Source organism: Panthera onca, chromosome E1, assembly GCF_046562875.1.
Source record: "Panthera onca isolate mPanOnc1 chromosome E1, mPanOnc1 haplotype 2, whole genome shotgun sequence".
NCBI lineage: Eukaryota > Metazoa > Chordata > Mammalia > Carnivora > Felidae > Panthera > Panthera onca.
Window position 1 is genome coordinate 37,947,617 of NC_138352.1, and position 21,540 is coordinate 37,969,156.

General features: G+C 51.1%; 1 protein-coding gene and 1 pseudogene across 1 annotated transcript; both read left to right on the forward strand.

The window, feature by feature from the left end:
* On the forward strand, positions 1-1,686 carry LOC144614361 (glyceraldehyde-3-phosphate dehydrogenase pseudogene; annotated as a pseudogene).
* Positions 1,687-5,880: 4,194 nt separating this feature from the next.
* Positions 5,881-19,886, forward strand: TMEM98 (transmembrane protein 98). The gene is made up of 7 exons (XM_078437480.2): positions 5,881-6,074; positions 8,452-8,633; positions 9,779-9,910; positions 10,877-10,910; positions 13,382-13,497; positions 16,024-16,083; positions 17,330-19,886. Exons 2-7 carry the CDS (start codon positions 8,503-8,505, stop codon positions 17,535-17,537), a joined length of 681 nt encoding a protein of 226 aa, XP_078293606.1. The 5' UTR covers positions 5,881-6,074; positions 8,452-8,502; the 3' UTR covers positions 17,538-19,886.
* Positions 19,887-21,540: the final 1,654 nt, after the last annotated feature.

Below are 21,540 nucleotides of genomic sequence, written 5' to 3' on the forward strand. Positions count from 1 at the left end.
AGGGTATGTTATGCAAATTTAAGCTGGTGCCTTCCCCACTGGTCAGAGTTTCTATTGATTTAGGATTATCTTCTCTTTCTGGGACAGGGAGAACAGCTTTACAAATGGATATTTCCCAGCTCTCTGCTCCTCTTCATTTGATGGACAGCAGCATCTTCTGGAATAGTGCCAGCTGCATCCTGGAGACACAATGATAAAGGTCAGAGTAAACAGATTTGGCCACATTAAGTGCCTGGTCACCAGGACTGCTTTTAACTCTGACAGAGTGAATATTGTTGTCATATATGACCCCTTCATTGATCTCAACTACATGGTCTACATGTTCCAGTATGATTCCACACATGGCAAATTCATGGCATAGTCAAGGCTGAGAACAGGAAACTTGTCAACAGAAAGCCCATCTCTATCTCCCAGGAGTGAGACCCCGCCAACCTCAAATGGGATGATGCTAGTGCTTAGTATGTTGTGGAGTTCACTGGGGTCTTCACCAGGGAGAAGCCCGGGGCTCACTTGAAGGGTGGGGCCAAGAGGGTCATCATCTCTGCCCCTTCTACTGATTTCCTCATATTTGTGACAGGTGTGAACCATGGGGAGTGTGACAACTCCCTCGAGATTGTCAGCAATTCCTCCACTACCAACTGCATAGCCCCTTGGGCCAAGGTCATCCAATGACAACTTTGGCACCGTAGAGGGACTTGTGACCACAGTCCATGCATCACTGCCTCCCAGAAGACCATGGATGCCCCTCTGGGAAGCTGTGGTGTGATGGCTGAGGGGCTCCCCAGAATATCATTCCCACTTCTACTGGTGCCACCAAGGCTGAAGCTCACTGGCATGGCCTTCCACGTCCTCACCCTCAATGAGTCAGTTGTAGATGTGACCTGCTACCTAGAGAAAGTTGCCAAATACGATATCACGAAGGTGATGAAGCAGGCATCAGAGGGCCCCCTCAAGGGCATTCTGGGTTATAGTGAGGACCAGGTCACCTCCTATGACTTTAACAGCGACACCCACTCTTCCACCTTTGATGCTGGGGCTGGCACTGCCCTCAATGACCACTATGTCAAGCTCATTTCCTGGTATGACAATGAATTTGGCTACAGCAACCGAGTAGTGGACATCATGGTCCACATGGCTCCAAGGAGTAGGAGTCCCCTGGACCGCCAGCCCCAAGTGAGAGCAAAAGGAAGACAGAGGCCCTCAGCTGCTGGGGAGTCCTTTCCCCAACTCATCCTCCAACACACTGAGAATTTTCCTGACCTCTATGCAGTTTCCATCCCAGACCCCCTGAAGAAGGAGAAAGGCTTGGGGAGCCCCACCTCCACAGGTGCCATCAATAAAGTATATTGTCCCCAGCCAAACCAAGCCAAGCAAACAAAAACAAGACACATGGAGATTTCCCTTCTACGTGTAAATTTCTTTTGTAAAAGGGTAATTTCTAACAGTTTTCAGAGCTTCTCCTATCTGCTATTTCTTGAAAATAATCAGCCTAGGGGCGCCTGGGTGGCTCAGTCGGTTAAGCGTCCGACTTCGGCTCAGGTCACGATCTTGCGGTCCGTGAGTTCGAGCCCCGCGTCGGGCTCTGGGCTGAAGGCTCAGAGCCTGGAGCCTGCTTCCGATTCTGTGTCTCGCTCTCTCTCTGCCCCTCCCCCGTTCATGCTGTGTCTCTCTCTGTCTCAAAAATAAATAAACGTTAAAAATTTTAAAAAAAGAAAATAATCAGCCTAAATCAATCCTTATGCCACAGAAACATATTTTGGGGTGACAAATTCTGCTTCTCTTCAGTCTTTTCCGTTTGTGTTATAAACTCCCCAAGGCTGAAGTTTTCTTTCATATCTCTCCTACAAGAATCATAAAATCCAAGACCTGTGTAGGGGCCTAGAGCAGGCTGCCCCAAGATGGGCCACTTTGGCATGATTATTCTGAGCTAAAAGCAATCAAAACCCAGCAGATTCAGGAAAAGTTCTTTATCTCTCCCTCAACCGTCTAGATTTACAGCGGAAAGGAGAGCCTGTACCGGAAGAGAGCTATTAACAGAGATTTCTTTTTACCTAAGAAACTGATCTGCACAAGAGGGTGACCTCTGTTTTCCAAGCATCTCCTCTCCCTTTCCAGCTGATGGGCTTCCTCCCCTTCTAAGCCCGGACCCCGACCCTTCTCACGTAAGACATATACATGAGAATGACACATATTCCAGTGCACAGTATAGTGATTCAACAATTCTATACGTTACTCAGTGCCCTTCACAGTAAGTGTGCTCTTAATCCCCTTCACCTGTTTCACCCATTCTCCACCACACCCCCACCTCCGTGTAAAGGCTGGTCTTAGGCAACCAACCTGAGTGATGGAAAGCTGAGTGAGGTAGGAGGGCCCACAGTGACCACCAGGCTGCATACAAACACGCCCATTAGGGGATCCATCCTTAGGGGAACCATGCAGGGGGCACCTGCATGGTTCAGTCCACTGAGTGTCCAACTCTTGATTTCAGCTCAGGTCATGATCACAGGGTCATGGGCTGTGCTGAGCATGCAGCCTGCTTGAATTTCTCTCTCTCTCTCTCTCTCTCTCTCTCTCTCTCCCCCCCCCCCTCTGTCCCTCTCCCCCACTCGTGCTTCCTCTCTGTCTCTAAAATTAAAAAAAAAAAGGAAGAAAAAGGAGACCCATCTCAAAATATCCATAATCCCTAGCTGACCAATGGATTACTTACAACTGGGCACAAGTACCAAAAAAGGAAAATTCCACACTTTCCCACACCTCTTCACCTTCCCCCTTAAACCACAGCCCCCCACCACTGCCTCCTGGCAGCTAGTCTCTCCTTCGCTGTCCTGCCCGCTGCTCCTTTGCAATGTATTCAATAAACTTCTATCTCCTTCGTTCTGCCCTGGGTGAATTCTTTCACTGCCTTGGCTGTGGGGCCTCCACCTGATCCGGTGGCCCCACACTCCCCTCTGGTAACCATCAGTTTGTTCTCTAGTTTTAAGAGTCTCTTTTATGGTTTGTCTCCTTTTTTCTTTTTTTTTTTTTTTGTGGTTTCTTCTTTTTTTATTATTTTTTAAATTTTTTAATGTTTTTATTTATTTTTGAGAGAAGAAAGAGAGTGCCAGCAGGCGAGGGGCAGAGAGAGAGAGAGAGAGAGAGAGAGAGAGAGAGAGAGAGAATCTGAAGCAGGCTCCAGGCTCTGAGCTGTCAGCATAGAGCTGGATGCAGGGCTCGAATCCATAAAGTATGAGATCATGACCTGAGCCGAAGTTGGACACCTAACTGACTGAGCCACCCAGGTGCCCCTCTTCCTTCCTTCCTTCCTTTCCTTTCCTTTCCTTTTCTCTTTTCTTTTCTTTTCTTTTCTTTTCTTTTCTTTTCTTTTCTTTTCTTTTTTTAGAGAGAGAGAGCATGAGCAGGAGAGGGGCAGAAGAAGAGAGGGAGAGAAACTTACACAGGCTCCACACTCAGCACATGATGCAGGGCTCAGTTCCATGACCCTGGGATCATGACCTGAGCTGAAATCAAGAGTCAGATGCTCAACAAACTGAGCCACTCCAGTGCCCCACTTTTGTTGTCTCTTAAATTCCACCTATGAGTGAAATCATATTTGTCTTTGTCTGACTTATTTCACTTAGCCTTGTACCCTCCATGTTGCTGCAATTGGCAAGATTTCATTCTTTTTTATGGCCGTGTAGTATTCCATTTTGTATATCTATGTATATATCTATGTGTGTGTGTGTATATGGTCTCTATATATACACACATACGACCTCTTCTTTATCATGTGGTTTAGCTTCTTACCTCAAGGCCACCAAATGTTTAAACCACTGAGACAAAAATAGCACTCCATCCTTCCCAGAGTATTTCCAAAAAACTGGAAACACTCATTGTCCCCAGTTACCCATTCCCATTCTTTGCTGTAAGCCCATTTTCCTTAAACAGATAGAGCTGAAGGGGTTTGGGACAGTTTCCCCACACCCCAGAATGGGCCACTTTGGCATGTGGATTATTTTGAGCTGAAGGTAAGTGAGACCCTACAGCTCAAGAGAAACTTTTGTTTTTCCCTTAACTCCATAGAAGAATCTTCACTGGAGGGTCTTTCCAGAATAAGGGTTATTAGCAGAGATAAATTTTATCCGAGCGGCCATCTGTATAGCCAGGCAAACGGCCAATCACCAAATATCTGTTCTTCTTCTCGTATTACTTCCCTCTGAAGTCCCAGACCCCTACCCCCTTCTCCTTAGCGCAGAATGACACATATACCCCATTTTGCCTGACCGTCTTGGGAATTTCCACGTCTGTGTGGATTCCCTGTATGTCCGCTATTAAATTTGATTTTCTCCTGTTAATCTGTCTCATGTTAATTTGATTCTTAGTGCAGCTAGAAGAGCCCTTGAAGGAGTCAGGAATTCCTGCTCCCTGCCATGGCTTCTCCATGAAAGCCCATTAGAGGGTAGCAAAATCACCCCTCAGCCTTCCTGTCCCTGAGTGTCAGCTCGTCACTGGGTCAGGCTCTCCATAAAACAGGTGAGCTGTGAATGCACGCACATGCATTGTATGCAGCGGGGAAAGTCCTGGGCCAGGAGAGCAGGCCTGGGGATAGCAGCCGCCCCTCTCCTACTCGCCATTCCTACCCATGCCATATGGGCTGTGTTTTGAGAGATCTTCTGAATTTCCCAGAGAAGCTGGAAATCTGTAGGTATAAGTGAAATTGTTAATTTTTTAAAATGTGGGCAACTAGATTTTTTTTAATTGTAAGCCAAAAAAAAAAAAAAAAAAAAAAAGAAAAAGAAAAACAAAAAACCCAAAACCCCCCACAAAAACCCACAACCACCTCTGTGGATTTCAAGTAACCTAGGAGTGACCAGTTTGCAGAGACTGTATTAAGCTGCCTGGGACCTAGTCTGCCCCCTTTGGGACTTGTCACCAGTACTGACCTTAGATTAGTTGATGGGGTCTCTGCCTTAACTCCCAGGCTGTAGTGGGCCTCACTCTGATTCTGCCTTTTCCTTACAGGGCTAGGAGTTTGAGGGCCAAGGGAGATGACCATCTAGAACTCATGCCTTCTTCTAGACCATGCTCCTGGCTCACTGGACTCTGAAAACAAGTCTGCCCCCAGAGCCCAGCCTGTCTCCAGAGCCTGTGTCCACCTCCATCCTTCCAAGGCAACCTGTACCTCCTGGTGTGGGCATCCTTAGGCTTGAGGGATGGCAGAGAGGTGGCTGTTTGCAGAGCAGGGTTGGTGAACCAATAGTGTGAGTTCCCTTTGGTCGCTGGAGTAGAGCACAAACAGAAGGGGCAGGACAGCCAGCCAGAGTCCTGCATTTCTCGGCTTGTCCCTGGCACAGCAACTGTTAGGGGTGGGCCTGCTTGTGTGTCCAGTGTGGATGAGACTGTCATGAGAGCTCACGCTGGTTTGCATCTACCCTGGGTCAGGCACTCTTAAATGCGCTGCATGCATCATGCCATTTGACCCTTTTATCAGCTCTGAGCACGCCTACAAGTAGTGGGCCCACTTTGCAGATGAGGAAACCAAGGCACAGGGAAGTGAAAGAAGTTGCCCACAGCTAGAGAGTGGCAGAGCCAGGATTTAAACCACGGTGTGTAGGGGCGCACTGGCTCCCTGACCAGCCCACAGCGGAATCTGCTAGGGCTCCACGGCCCCCCTGGACGGCCGGCCCGTAGGGGTTGGGTGGCCATAAGGACCCTGCGGCCTCCCTCTGAGCCTGGGGCCCCAGGGGAGAGAGGGGGAGGGGGAGGGGGAGGGGGGGGGGAGGGGTGCGAGGAGCGCCTGCCAGGTGGCTGAGGGAGGGCCTCCCCGCGGCCCCAACCCCCCGCCCACCCCCGGCCCGGCGGGGACGGCGGCGCCTGGCAGCCGGGGATTTGGACGCGGCGGCCGGCCCCCGCCCCCCTCCCCCCGACCTGGGGGTTTGGTTCCCGGGGACTTTATCTTGATTCCTCGGCCAGCCCAGCTCCTTCCCGGCATGCCCCGCTCCTGCGAGCCGCCCTCTAGTCCCGCGCCCGGACTTTGCCATCGGCGGGGCCGGGCGGCCGGAGCGCCCCCGGGATGCGTCCTGCGGCCGCGGCCTGAGGTGGGTGGGCCTCGCCGCGCCCCGGAGCGGCGGGAGGGAGGGCGTCCGGGCGCGCCGGGGTCCCGGGGCCAGGAGATGGGGGCCGATGGCGGGGAAGGGGGGGGCCGGGACCGGCGGCACCTTTGTTGGCGCCGCGGAGCCCGCGCACTGCAGCCCGGGCGCCCACAAGTTGGGCAAAGTGGGAGCTGCGCGCCCTGCGAGCCTCGCGCCGGGCCGGGCCGGGGGTCCTTTCTTCCGACCTGGGTGTTGGGACTGGTGTTCCCGGCAGGGGGAAGGAAGGAGGCGGAGGCTCGGGGCTGTTTTATCCTGGTGGATTTAGAGCCTCTTGGAGGTGAAGAGGGTGGGGGACACACACACACACACACCAAGAAACCGAGACCTACCCACACGCTTACACAAAGACAGAGAAAGAGACAAAAACTTATCCTGAAACACACAGAGAAAAATACACGGAGAAAAAGAGAAACACGCTCTGACACAACGCTCCGAGAAAGGCCGCAAAAACTCAGAACGCTCATAGGGACTCAGAGAAACACACTCAGGACGCCCACAGGAAGCCAGGAAACAAAGCGGGTGGTCTTGGGAGGCCACGGTGCAGGGGGAGGGGGGGACAGGAAACGCTGGGGAGGGGGTAAGATGCCTGGAGAGGAAAATGGAGAAACACAGAGACACAGAAATGAGAGAAAAGAAAAAGGGCTAAAGGAGGTAGCCCTTCAGGAGGGACAGTGTAGAGAAACACACATCTAGAGAAATTGAGGCAGACGCTGAGAATTACCCTCCCCACCCCCTTCCCCACCCCCCCATCCCCCACCCCCACCTCCTATGGGAGATACAGAAATAAAAGAGACAGACCCCAGCCTTCTCAGCCTCTTGAGCAAGTGAGTTCCAGGTGGTAGGACAGCTCTGTGAAAACTTTGAGAAAGGCCTCCTTGGCACTTTGAGCCAGCCAAGTCCCTATGTTGTCCACCTGGCAAACTCCTACTCATCCTTCAAAACCCAGCTCAAACAACATCTGCCCTGGGAAGAAGGCTTTCGCAGAAAATATCATACAAGTAGAGTTACCTCTTGTCCGTGTTCTCTGCATGTGACACAGCACAGGAGTTGAGCTGGGGAAGTGGTTGACCGGCAAACAGAAAACATGTGTCCATTTGTACACCTGTGTCTCAGCTCCTCAAGGTTTGGGGTTCATGTCTCAATTATCTCCAATCTTCAGAATCCAGCCTAGTGCTTGGTGCCTAGTAGATACTTATTGAATGCCAACCGGGAACGTTCAAACCCTCTGAGGCATGTAGTATAGAATAAGTTCTGCATCATCCTGGGGTCATAGGAACGCCTAGACCAAGGCCCCTCTTGTGCAGATGGATGGAGAAATTAAAGCCCAGACAGGGGAAGAGACTTGCTCAAAGGCACACTAGTAGGAGCCTGCGATGAATACATAGTTCCCTGAGATGCCCTTGTTCCTCCGCCTGAGTCTCGGATAGGTGTGGAAGAACCCCCTGAATGAGAACAGACAATAGGCAATGAACATGTTACCATCAGTGGTAAGTTTCCAACACGGGAAGTGACAGTCAAATGCCTTTCCACAATGTTTAGAATCTTCTTCCCTTCTTAGAAAGGTGAGGGGAGGGGCGCCTGGGTGGCGCAGTCGGTTAAGCGTCCGACTTCAGCCAGGTCACGATCTCGCGGTCCGTGAGTTCGAGCCCCGCATCAGGCTCTGGGCTGATGGCTCGGAGCCTGGAGCCTGTTTCCGATTCTGTGTCTCCCTCTCTCTCTGCCCCTCCCCCGTTCATGCTCTGTCTCTCTCTGTCCCAAAAATAAAAAAAAACAAAAAACAAAAAACGTTGAAAGGTGAGGGGAGGTGGATGCCCAGCCCAGTTTAAGTGAATGTGTTTCTGCTTTCAGACTACAGAACCTTGGACAGATTACTTAACCTTCCTGAACCTGTTTTCTCAACTGTAAAATGGGAATACTAATACCTACCTCAGGATTGTTAGAAGAGTTAACACACAAAGTGCCAGGCACAGAGTAGATTCTCAGTAAATGCAATCCTGCCCTTCTTAGGAGGGTATTCCTTCCTGCACTTGGTGTAGATGTGAAAACAACGGTGTTAGTTATGATGTTTCCTTTTGTGCAGATTTGAAAAGCCAACCTGGTCCAGCAGGTGGCAAACTCTTAATTAGACAAAAGGCAGATTTGGGACATGACATAAAATGCATCTCGTTTCTGTTCAGGCCCTCAGGTCTCTGCAGGTGACTTGGGGGGAACCTGGCTCTCCGCACCTCCCTCCCCCCCCCCCCCCCCCCAGGTAGGACCCCGCTGCCCCACTCTCTTTTGCTGCTTCTTTACCAAGGCCTGCTCTGCCCTTGTGTCCTTCAAGATTTAGCTCCTGCTGGGGACGTGACTGGGACCGAGGGAGCCATCCAGAAGCATGGAGACTGTGGTGATTGTCGCCATAGGTGTGCTGGCCACCATCTTCCTGGCCTCGTTTGCAGCCTTGGTGGTGGTTTGCAGGCAGCGTTACTGCCGGCCTCGGGACCTGTTGCAGCGCTATGACTCCAAGTGAGTGGGCCCGGGGAGGGGAAGGAAGAAGGGGTGGGTCCTGCTAGGGGCTCCAACAGCAGAAAAAAAAGAGAGGAGCCCAAGGAGTTTGGTAGTGGACAACTCTAGCTCAGCTTTTTGTCTCTAAAATGGTACCCGAAGGCTCCCTTTCCAAGAAACACCTCGGAGCTTGGCAATGTCCTGAGCCTTCTCTGACTCTGCCACTGAGTTAAGGAGAAAGTGACCGAACGGGCTCACCTACCACAAAGGTTCGGCCATCTATCCAGAAGTGGCCACTTCCCTTAGCATTTGAATACATCCAACTTCTTTCCAGCCAAACTCGTAGGAACGGAGATCCCAGGCCTGCATTCCAGCCACACATGGAAGCAGCAGATACTGGGTTGTGTGAAATCCCAGCAGAGGACTGTCTCCCTCTTTGCACGGATTTCTTCATGAAGCGTTTTATGTGCAATCTATTTTGTAAGCATGATCTAGTTTTCTGTTTAGGGGTGTTTTAACGGATCGACCCTTGAGGGACCATGGCAGGTCACCCTTAGTTTCTCTTATCCCTCTGTCTGAATCCTGTCAGCATCTCTGTTAAGAGGTAGATAATTTGTAAATGCCCGTTTATATGACCCAGGAAAGTTCTGCTATTCAACGGAATTCTCTGGCGTCCCCTGTTGTAAAGTCAGTGTTGTGATTCCTCCCACTTCTCCAGTAGAACGAGGAGGGGGTAGGACCAAAGTCCTTCCCGACAGTAATTCTGCAGACCAGGTAGGTTTGGGTAATAGGAACTTCGGCTTCTCTGGAAAAGGTAGGCTTGAAGGAAAAATGGGTTTAAGAAGGCTGTTATTTTGTGCTGAAGGAGCAGCCCTGTCTGATATATCTGCCTCCTATGGCTGTGGCCCTGCCCTTTCTCTTAGTGGCTCATTTCATTCTGCTTCAGCTGTCCTTAGTGCCCTGCCTGCCTCTGTGACCCATGTCTAGCCATGTGCCCCACCCGCACCTGCAGTCCGACTAAGGTTAAATGTGGCTCCAGGACAAGGGGTCACTGCTTTAACTTGCTAACTTTTTACATCCTGTTGGGGGATGTGTGGGCCTCGGTGAGGAGAGGGTCAGCGACAGTCACCCGTCACGAAACCACTCACCTGGGCATTTCCTTCCAGGCCCATTGTGGACCTCATTGGTGCCATGGAGACCCAGTCGGAGCCGTCTGAGTTGGAACTGGACGATGTGGTCATCACCAACCCCCACATCGAGGCCATTCTGGAGAACGAAGACTGGATTGAAGATGCCTCGTAAGGCCTTGGGGACCACGGACCGCGTACTTCCTTCAGTCCCCTGGAGATGGCACATGGGCCTCTGGGTGCCCTTTTCTAGGTTCCTTTGCCACAGCACTTGACCAGGCATCCGGGAGCACTGAGTCACTTACAGCTCTTTCCCGGCCCTCAGCGTCGGGGGGTAGAGAATCAGATTATGTTATGACAGTGTTTGTCCTTCCTCCCCCCATTCTGTAGATCTAAACACTGAGGCCCATAGACGTGTGGCAGAGGTTGTTACAGAGTCACCTTGATGTGCTTGGGTTATCCTTAGGGGGCCCGTGAATTTGACACCCAGGCTCCAGGGATGCAGCCTTTGTCTCCAGGATCCCTCAGGGATCTCTCCATCTGGCAGGAGCCTCTACATGTTGATAAGTGTGTGCCATTCTGTGCCATTGTCATTCACCAGCAGACGTGTGGGGGACATTGCATGTAGGACACTGGGCCAGTTAGTGCAGCTGTTAGGAATTCTACTAAATACACTATTTCCGAAACGTTAGTGGGTCTCTGCACAGCCCCGTGAGCACACACAGGGGGCGATGTCTAGAGTTGCCTGGGATGGGGAGGTGGAGGTGGCTTTCATGAAGGCTGTTCCGGAGTGAGTGCCTTTTGACCTGGGCCTTGAAAGATGAGGTGCTCAAGAGGCTGAGAATAAGGGGAAAGTCACACGGGGTGGAGGGAACAGTGTCAGAAGCTCAGAGCTCTCAGAAAGCATGCCTTGAGAGGTGAGTGCTGCCTGGGAGAGTGGGCTGGATACAGGAGGGGAAGGGAAAGGAAAGAAGGTTCCTCCTCATTTAGCTCGTGGACCTGTTCAGTTTAACCCTGAGGCAGTCCTGCTCTCGGTGGTGTCCCGGTGGGTCAGAGCTACATGAGGAGCCGAGCTGGTGGCCGGAGCCAGGTGGGTCTGCAAGGAGGAGCACTGACAGATTCTTTTTGTCTCCCCAGGGGTCTCATGTCCCACTGCATTGCCATCTTGAAGGTAATACTTTTGGATTTCCCATGAGATAAGGGGGTGGAGGGGCTCACCAAATCACCCCTGTGCCCACACTCTTTTTTTTTTTTCTTGTTAAATTTATTTGTTTTTTTGAGAGACAGAGAGAGGGCGGGGCAGGGGCAGAGAGGGAGAGGGAAACGCAGAATCGGAAGCAGGCTCCAGGCCCCGAGCTGTCAGCACAGAGCCTGATGTGGGGCTCGAACTCACAAACCGTGAGATCATGACCTGAGCCGAAGTCAGATGCTCAACCGATTGAGCCACCCAGGGGCCTCTGTGCCCAGACTCTTGAAGGGCATCTTAGGAAGGGCCCTGAACCCGTGCAAGAAGGTTTTTAAACATGCCTGACGCTTGGGATTTCTGCTGTTTCCACTCCCTCCTGGGTGGTCTGTTATACGCGAGCATTCTCAAGACCCTTTAAAGGTTTTCTTTCACCTGGTCCTGCTAATACAGTGGCCTGTGAGAAAGGCCACATACGTGGTCACTGGCCACATTTTCACCAATTGGGGAAGGCAGTGTGCCCGAGTCTGTGTAGCTGCTGAGGGGGAGTGGGCTCCCCAGCTTCTCTCTGGGCACTTTCCTTCATTAACAGAGAGCTCAGCCCTTTGCTCAGTGAGTTGAGTTCTGTATCTGGACTTCCCCAGTTACTAGAAAGTCCTTCATTGGCCCTCTCTGGCTGGGACGGTAGTCAGCCACATGGGACGGTCGGTGGTGTTGAAAAATCCAAACCATGAGTATTGTACTTGAAGGCAGATTTTTTTCTTCTAATTCCTGCAACCTCCATGATTGGGTGGAAAATTGCATCCAGTTTGTGTTTTGGCTAGTTTTTATAGTTTGGGGTAATTTTTATATTGTTAGCATTCTTTTTAATGATTGTCTTCTCTCCTATAGTTTTTAAAAAAAATTTTTTTTAACATTTATTTATTATTGAGAGACAGAGAGAGACAGACATGAGCATGGGAGGGGCTAAGAGACGGGGAGACACAGAATCCTAAGCAGGCTCCAGGTTCTGAGCTGTCAGCACAGAGCCTGACGTGGGGCTCGAACTCACAAACCGAGAGATCGTGACCTGAGCTGAGACCAAGAGTCAGACGCTTAACCGGCTGTGCCACCCAGGTGCCCCAGCATTTGGTTTTTTAATCCTTGTGTGATAAGAATAATATTGAAATATTTGGTCAGTTGCAGATATTGGCAGTTTCTTCATCGCGTAACCTGGGAAACTACAACCTTTATCTTTTTGTCCAGTAATTATTCAAGATTTCAGAAACAGCCCATGTTTTCTCCAGTGTCATTCAGTACAGATAGGATGATGTCTTTCGTCCCACGTCTCCTGTAGCTGTCTCTCTTGGGGGACAAAGGAGTGTCTACTAGGAAATTGTCCTAGGGTCCAGGATTATTTAATACCAGGGAGCTCTTTGGGTGTAGATATGGTTACAGACAGGTCTAATGACTAGAGCAATTATACCATATTCATTTCCCATCTCCCAGCTAGCATGTGTCCTGGTACCAGGTTTTGTCCCCGTCCCTGCCTATGACACCTGAGCTGGGGAATAAGTCAGCAGCAGGAAGGAGTCTTACTGGATTGGAATCAATGGTCCAGCCTGAGATTCTCGGATCCAAGGAGAGGGGAGAGGCCCTGGGGTCTGAAGGCCCTTTTGGTTGGCCACCTGCCCTTGAGTCCCTGTGGTGGGGACTTGCAGGAGGGGCCTAGGCTCTCTCCTGGGTGAGCTCTTGGCCTTCTTTCTACCCTCTTTTCCAGCCCCAAGTAGGTGACAGGTAATGGCACTTACTTGCAAGGGACAGAAGCACATCCAGGTTCTAACATCGGGGAGGTGTGGAAGTGGGGAACCAAGCTTTTGGGGGTGGCCAGCACTGTTGATGGATGAGAAAGGCCTCAGGTGGTAGTCATGCCTTTTTCCTGCTTTTTCCGAAGACTCATTTGCCATGGCTGTGTTGACAAACATGGTGTCACCCCAGATAATTGTTGAACTAAGTGCTGCTTTTGGAGGATGTGCTTCAAGGGGACAGTTGTCCTTTGTCCAGCTGTGTTCCTGAGGGTGCCCCACTGGGGAGATCTAGCCTTCTGGAAGACTAAACCATGAGGTGAAAGAATAGAAAGAGAAAGTAGGTTTTTCCCCCTAAACGACAAGGCGAAATTAGAGCACATGATTTTTCTTAGACAGATTAATTCAGCTTAGACTCCTCTAAACCGAAACCGTGACCCTGATCTCAGCTTCCCACCCCTCCCTCCTCGCTGGACGGCGCCCTTGGCTTTTGCTGCTTCCATCCCATTTCTCTCGTCTGTGTGCTTTTCACTCAGTTTGCCCACTAGGTTAGGGGCCCCTGGTGTGGGATGGAACCCAAGGCAGGGGCCATATTTGTTTGTGGGGCCAGCAGAAACTCTTGGGGGAGCTGGAGCGCCCCCCGCTCAGTCACCCCTCCCTTCCCTGCTGTGTTAGATTTGTCACACTCTGACAGAAAAACTTGTTGCCATGACAATGGGCTCCGGGGCCAAGATGAAGACCTCAGCCAGTGTCAGTGACATCATCGTGGTGGCCAAGCGGATCAGCCCCAGGTGAGCTGGTGGGCCTTGAGGTCCCCACCCTCTGCGGAGAGTGGGGGGACGGGGAGGAGGGAGGGACCGGAAGCTGAGGTGGCAGGCGGGCCAGGCTCCTCGAGGAAACTACATAGGTCACTTCAGTTACAGGTGTCCCAGACATTTACAGAGCGTCCAGGAAGGTTTAAATTCTCAGAGACCAAGCCAGGGTTTAGATACTTGTCTCACACAGTGCCCCCCGCCTCCCATGGGCCTCCTCCTCTGGTTGGCTTTTTGGGGAATTCTATCTAGCATGTGACTAGGGCCGACTCTTCTAGTCCATTCTGCAGATCCCACTGTGTCTGCTGCCTCTCCCTCAGCCCCACACCAGCTGGGGCTGCCTGCCTTCCCTTCTTCCCAGGCTCTGGGCCAGGAAGCACATTTCCCGCCGGTGTCCACACCCTCGTGCAGTGACCATCCCCCACCCTGCCCTATCTGTACTGGAGACCAGTTTCAGGGACCTGCTCCTTGCCACTTCCCTGTCAACCACTGGCCCAGCCACGGCCCAGCCAGCAGCCTTCAGGACTGGGTGTGGGGACGGGGGGGAAGAGAAGCCATACCTCATTCAGATATCCCAAATGCCAGGCTGTCTGCAAAACCCCACGTGGGAGGCAACCGGCAGGACTGTAGTCAACAACTACACCCCCTCGTTTGGGCTTGACTTTGTCGAGAAGTATAAAGCCCTTTTCTTAGGGAGAAGGGTGGTACTGCGTTTGTGCTGCCATCTGGTGGCTGGTATGTGGATGTGCCTGAGTCGGGAGTTGGCCAGGTCCAGGATGTTTTCTCAATCAGCCAAGCAGCCTTATTGCCCGGACAGTGCCTCCACGTCCCCGGTTGGAATGGTGGCACTCCCTGTGAATTCCAGGGACTCTCGGTTTCCTGGTTGCCATGGCCTCGGCTAGATCACGAGGAACCAGCCCTCTGAAGGAATATGAGAGTTGGAACACTTGAACTCTGTCCAGGGCATTCAGAGAGTTGAGAAAGTAGGAAGGAGAAAATCCCAGGGAGGGACTCAGCTCAGAAGAGTTCTTGGCTTTTCTGAACTGGAGCTGTCCCGGGTGGGTGTAGCTATGGGACTTGTACCAGCCTGGCCAGAAGGCCCTGCAGCCGAGGCCCTGGGTAAGGAACCAGGCATTCCTCTGGCCACCCCTTGTTAGTAGAGACTCTGCACTGCTCCTGTCTGCTGGACCTTCATCGTGCTTCCAGTCACTGCAAGAGCCACCCCTGGGGCCTGCGCAGTTCCTGTGATACCTGGTTGTCATGAGGAGGCATTGCCAGGAGCGGTGGGAGGAGGAAAGAGATTGAGATTTCTGGGGAGGAAGGAAGTCCCTGGGGCTGGGGATTAGCCCTGTTTTGAGAGGGGGTGTGTGTGGCATTGCTCAGAGAGTGGACCTAACCTGGTGCACACTGGCCCGTCCTACTGAGCCCCTTGGGCTGCTTCCAGAATGTTCCCTGCCATAATTCAGTCAGTGCCCTTGCTTTATCTTTTTGCCTTTAACACTTCTTTCTTCATCTGGCCTTTTTTTGTCCCCGTTGTTTTTCTTGCTCCATTTATTCCACATAAGTGTGTTGATAGCATATTAGTTTCAAGGCGAGTGGCTTCAGCTCCAGGGCACTACAGAGAAAGGGGCTGGCGAAGACGGCCGCTGATGTCTTTGCGTTTCCTCACCAGCCCCTCAGCCCCGAGACAAGAACATTGGAGGGCATCTACCTATTTTCAAGTGCTTTTCAAAATCAAACAATGTATCATTATTTTTTCTTCCTGACTACCACGCAGTCCAGGAGCGAGGATTTGGATAAAAATCTTGAACCGTGCAAATCAGAATGAATAGTAGCTCCTTTCTGAACTTGATTTAAAAAAAAAAATTAACGACGAGTTGTACCGTATGTAAAGGAAATCCACTGGAGCAGTTTGGACCCAAATTAAACTTGTAGGCTTTGTGTGTGTGTGTGTGTGTGTGTTCTATATAACTCTATTTAACCTTTTTTAAAAAACACAATAGTAGTAATACTTAACAGAAGTCAAAATGCAGAAATAGATTGGAAAGTGAAGGAACCCCAACTTCCACCCCACCCCAATCCCTGGCAGTAACACGATTGAATGCTGGGTATTCCTCCACACTGCTCAGCGGCTGCACTTCACAGCTTTTGTTTATTTATTTTCACGCCAGTGGACCCATCAAACTTTAGATATCGTTCGGCAGTTTGCCCTTTTAATTTAGTAGTGTATCTTGAACATCAGTCCAGAAGGGTGAGCTTAACACTTTTTAAAAACTATCGGGACTGAAACAAAACCCAAAAACAAAATACTCCCCAAATCGAACCAGAAGTCTTCCTGTTTAAGTCTGTCTGAGAAGGCAAAAGCAGTTGGAGAAAAGAATCACTAAAGATTGGGGCTCTTCAGTATCAGAAGAGAAGATCGGGACAAAGAAAGGTAGAAATGGAGGAAGAACAGAAAAGGACACCAGGGAAGTGAACTACTGAAATCCTTTTGCTTCCCCACAGAGTGGATGATGTGGTGAAATCGATGTACCCTCCGTTGGACCCCAAACTCCTGGATGCGCGGTGAGGAGGGGGGAGGGGTCATTCGGTTTCTCACGCGAGAAGCTCACTGTTCTTATCACATCTGTGAGGTCCTCTGTCTGGGTTGTGGAGGAGGCTGCTGTATTGGGTTCCCAGGGCTGCAGGCCCCATTCATTTGAGTGTGAATGGTGATAGAGGCCCAAGCTCTTCCTGAAGCCTGGGATTAGGGGGAGCCAGTCTTAGACTTTGAATTTTTAGGATTAAACATCTGGCCACGGTAAATCCTACCTGCACCTTCACTCCCTCCCCTTTCCCCCATCTGCTTCCGCTCCCCCCATCTCCGCTCACTCCCCAGGGGGTGGGTGGGTGGGGCAGGTGGTAAGCAGGGCAAAGGATGGAAGGGACAGCTGGGCTCAAGCTGTGCTCAAGTTCCGCAGGACTCCGCAGGACGTACCCAAGACCCCCCCCCTTGTGACCCTCCCGTAGTACACTGAGTATACGTTGGCTTTTGACGTTATACTCCTCTACCAGATGCAAACTCATTAGAACAAGCAGATTCTTTTGTCTCTTGGATTTACATGAGCATTTCATAGATCTGCTGTGTGATGATTGCCAGACTGCAGTGATTACAGTGGCTCCCAGGGCTTCAGTTGGTTTTTCTGCCCTGCTCCCATGCTCCGCCCCGCTGTGTCTACGGGCTCAGAATCTGATACAGTCCCACCTGCATCATATACACTCACTCCATCAAAGATATTCTACAGTGAATCTTTCAATACTGGGAAAGAAAACACTCCTCCTCAGTTTGGTTTTCAATTAAAATTTGTTTTTAGAGTGGTCTAAACCAGCTCGGGGCCTTATTGATTCAAAATCAATAAGGGATGCCCCAGGCAGAGGTACGTCTATCGTGTTTTTAAGTGGGCAACAGTTGGGGATGCGCTCATCCAATGGACTAGATCTGAATAGTCCTACAGAACACTCTTCTGGGAGATGTTAATAGGTGTGCTGCAGAAAACAGTCTCCACAGTCTTAAATGAGTTAGTGAGCCACAGCACATTGTATTCTGTCCTTACAGCTTTATCACGCATGTTACAGGCTCAGAGAAGGCTTCAGTTAACGTTGTTTAACCCAGCCATGCCCAAATTTATTGGAGTGTGGAGCCATCTTTAAATCACCAACCTCCCGGGGAAGGGCCTCCAGTTTGGAGAACACCAGACCAGAGTCTGTCCATGTGGGCTTTGGTGTGCAATCCCTCATTCCCTAGGGACACTGATCCTGCTGCCTTTTCTAGGACTACTGCCCTGCTCCTGTCTGTCAGTCATCTGGTGCTGGTGACCAGGAATGCCTGCCACCTGACCGGGGGCCTGGACTGGATCGACCAGTCACTGTCTGCTGCGGAGGAACACCTGGAAGTCCTTCGAGAAGCAGCCTTGGCTTCTGAGACAGATAAAGGCCTCCCAGGCCCTGAAGGGTTCCTGCAGGAGCAGTCGGCCATTTAGTGCCTGCTGGCCAGCCTGCCGCCGTCCCTGGGTGGCTCAGCGGACCTTCCGCTTCTCCCGCAGCGTGAGTTCTCAGGGGTTCAGCTGTACGTGCCGAGCTGATGCCTCTGCTGCAGTAGCAAATGCTGACTGGCGAGTGGCAGTCTAACACCGCGGTTCCAGGAGACGGCTTGCACCGTCTGCACAGCAGAGCCTTAGAGACTGCTAGACCGGCAGCTTTATTTAGCCCACCTAGCGTTTTCAAGAAAATTGAGCCACCATCTAGAAATCACAGGGTTTCGCCCTGGAATCAGAGTTTCTGGCTTCTCTTAAACAATCCGAAGATAAGGCAACTCTGAAATGCATCTGCAGAAGACAATCAACTTGAACTCAGTGGGAGTTGTGTCTTTTGACAGGGCTTGTACTCGCTCTCTCTCTCTCTCTCTCTCACTCGCCTGGTCTGTTTCATTTGTTTGTATTATCTGCCCTGTCCCTGGGGCATCTGAGTCCCTCTTCCCCTTCCCAGGTTTGCCTTTGGAAGTGAGCAATGAGTTGATTTTTCCTTGTCATTGGGCCTGCAATTTTACCTACCTACCACTAGGAGGACAGTACACTTACACTTAGACTTCTGTCAAGCGAGTGGTTATTGACTCATTCGAACGTATGGGGTGCAGTGCGATGTATTTGAGAAGTCAGGGTGGGAGAAGGGAGCCTGAGAGTCCTGAGGACACATTGTGCATATGACCCAAAAAGAGGTATTTCAAGACCCTTCAGAGTTTAGGCAGAAGTGAAGATCCCACTATAAAGTAGTTTCCACATGAGCAATGATATCCGTGAAGGTTGTATTCCCCCTTTCTTTTGGTTTCTGTTTGTTTTTGCAAATATTGAAAGACGAGGGGCATTTTTATGACATGAGACCTTTGTGGGACCCAGAATTCCAATCACATATCCAGACATACATCTGAGTTGCTTAATTGCCATCATAAGCATATAGGAGAGCCGGAAGTACTTTGCTTCTCCCAGGATCTCAGAGCCAATGTTTCTCTTGGGAGACAGGGCTCTGGCTTGGGAGCTGCCTTGGTTCATATGCTGTGCTGTTTGGCATGTTTGGATCTCCGAGTCTGGTCCCATTTCATTTTCTGTGCCCTAACTCATCAGCAGATGCCTCTGTCTGGTTCTAGAGAACCAGGAGCCCATATTTCCAAGATCAAGATTGGAGCCTTGTTTGTCACTGAAATGTCCCATTGGGCACAGTCCATTTTCTCCTGGAAAGCAGGATGCTTCTGTGTACGGGTTCCCACCTGGGAAATGGAGTCAGGAGAGGAAAGCTTGGGTCAGCTCGCTGTGGACTGATGATGGATTCCTGACTACAGGGCCACCTTATTGGATTGTCCATTCCCATCAGCTCTGAACACATGCTAAGTAGCTAACTTGTCCTGCTGGTAGGGTGTGAATGGGGAACTTCCTCAAAGCCACTTTGAATTTTCCATGTCGTGGCCTCCACAAACAGACATCCACAGTCCTCCTGTTTTTTATTTTCCCTTCCTTTCAAAAACCTACATTCACAATGGGATTGGAAACCACTTTCTGCTAAGGGGTTGCAATGGCTGCCACAGGTATAAATGTCCCTGCCTTTGAACCTGGGTCAGAGCCCTAAGCCAAAGAGGGACAGCCCCAAATTGGCATCTCAAATACCACCCAGCAGGTGTGGGGGCGGAGGGTGGAGGTGAAGTTTCCCAGCATCCCTGAAGCAACGCCCGCTGTCGCCAACCTTCTGTGAGCCCTGGCAAGTCCTGGTGCCTCCCTGAATCCCTGGGTCGCTGCAAGGAGAGGTTGCTGAACGCCTGGGAAGTGTCTGCTAGACTGCAAGATCTCCGATCTGGCTGCTGCGTGGTTTCTCTTTTGTCTCCAATGCAGGACAGATAAGTCTCTGGATAAGGTGGGTGTTGGTTGAGGTGAAAGCACCATCTGAGGGAGGAGGCCTCCCTGCTCCTCTTGGCCCTTTGCGAGTTGGCCGAAGTTACCTTCTCCGGGAGGGCCAGGTTGGTGAGCACAGGGGATCCAGCCTGGTGTGGTTTCCCAGGGGATGGACGCGTCCCAGGTCCCTGGTTCGCTAATGTCTTTCTGCATGGTGGTAGCTCTCCCGTGACACACACCACCCCCTGCCCTGCCCTGGAGTAGGAGTGTCAGACTCAGATTGTGAAGACGGAATGACTCAAGGTTGGCATGGAGTGTGAGATGAGTAAGATCTTCAAACTCAAACAGTTAGGTTCAAATTTGGACTCTGTCATTTACTGTGTAAGCTTGGACAAGTTCCTTAACCTCTCTGGTCCTTAGCTTTCTCATCTATAAAATCAAGGCTCCTTACTACCTCGTGGGTTAGCGTGTCAATCAAACAAAGTGTGTGTGTGTGTGTGTGTGTGTGTGTGTGTGTGTGTGTGTGGAATGCCCCGTAGTGTGCCTGGTACTGGTTAGCCGATATTAATCCTTCTCTCCCTGAAGCCGCCCATGCCCTGAGGCAGGTGACCCAGATGGCAGCACCTCAGTGACCCTGGCTCTGTCTGAGCAGGAGTCTCTGTTCATAAGCTCTGGAACTGAGCGGCCAAAAATGCTGGAATCACTGCAGTAGGGAGAGTGGCCCAGCCTTGTCCCTGCCCCATCCCTGGTCTGTTTGCAACCTAAAGATGGATCTCTCCACCTCTTATCAGTGTTTCCAGGGTTGATTGCTCAAGCTCACATTCCTCCAGAAAATGGCCCAGGGAGCCTCCTCCAGCTTGTGACATCTTCCAGATGGAGCATGTGTTCCTGGCACCCAGCCCACCCTGGTGCTTACCCTGACCTGCCTCATTCCAGAAGTTCCTTCTCTCAAGAGACTCTACTCTGTGCCAGATCCCATAGAAAATGCATGCACCTGATCTGTCAAAAACAAGATGACTTACAATTCAAAATCCCTGAGTTGCTTTATGACCTGGGACATCTTGGGAAGGTGTCAAAGGAAGAATTTGCATCAATTTCTTTCTTTCCTTCCTCCACCCTCCTCTACCTCACTTCTAAGCCCTCCTGCCCCACCAAACTTGTCCAGTTTGCTCACCCTGGGAGAGAAGTGTGCTAGAGGCTGGGGCTATGAGCAAAAAGTGCCCTCCCTGTCCTTAAGAAGCAAGAGGGACAAATAAGCAGCCAACTGAGCCACAGCTGTGGCAGTGCGGTGATGGAGGGGTGCCTAGCCTGGGACCGACGGGGCACAGAGCAGGGAGATGGGAGTCAGTAAAAAAACCTGGGGGGAGCAGATGCCCCCATCACGACTGTCAAGGGGCAGAGAGGTGTCCTGGGCAAACTGGACAACACAGAAAAGGACCAGGAGAGCATGGCTGATTTGAGAAGTGCAGGTGGTTTGGAGGCTGGAGTGTGGGGTGGACAGGATGTTACATCACGGAGGACCCTATCGATCCTATTGAGGAGTCAGAGCTTTATTTCTCTGAGCAAAATAGGGACCACAGAAAGGCTTTAAGCAGGGGAGTGACAAGGTCAGATTAGCAATTTAGAAAGAGTCCTTCATACCCTATGACAATAGTCTCAGGCCCATCAATTTGCCTGATGCCACTGAGTACACATTTCCCCCTGAGTCGGAGAGGCTCACGACCCAATCATGATATAAAACAGGGTGGCAACTGGTTGGGAAGGAGGAAGAGGGACTAGGCATCAGAGTAGAAAGTGCCAGAGGGAAATACTGCGGTTGCGCCCGGGTCTGCTTCTGGCTGATATGGAACCTGTCTCTGTCAGAAATGCTGATGAGCAGGGCTTTAAGAATTTGGGGCATAACTGGGTCCTTGCTGCTTCATCCATCTGTGTTTTTATCATTCCTACTTTACAGATAAGGAAGCCACAGCCTAGAGAGATAGGTAACTTTCCCCAAGCTAATAATCCGAGCAGGAGGGGCGCCTGGGTGGCTCAGTCGGTTGAGCATCTGACTCTTGGTTTCGGCTCAGGTCATGATCTCACAGTTCTGTGAGTTTGGGCCCCACAT

Coding starts and splice junctions, on each gene's coding strand:
- TMEM98 (XM_078437480.2), top strand. CDS start 8,503: ATGGAGACTGTGGTGATTGTCGCCATAGGTGTGCTGGCCACCATCTTC. Junction 9,911..10,876: donor GACTGGATTGAAGATGCCTC/GTAAGGCCTTGG, acceptor TTGTCTCCCCAG/GGGTCTCATGTCCCACTGCA. Junction 10,911..13,381: donor ACTGCATTGCCATCTTGAAG/GTAATACTTTTG, acceptor CTGCTGTGTTAG/ATTTGTCACACTCTGACAGA.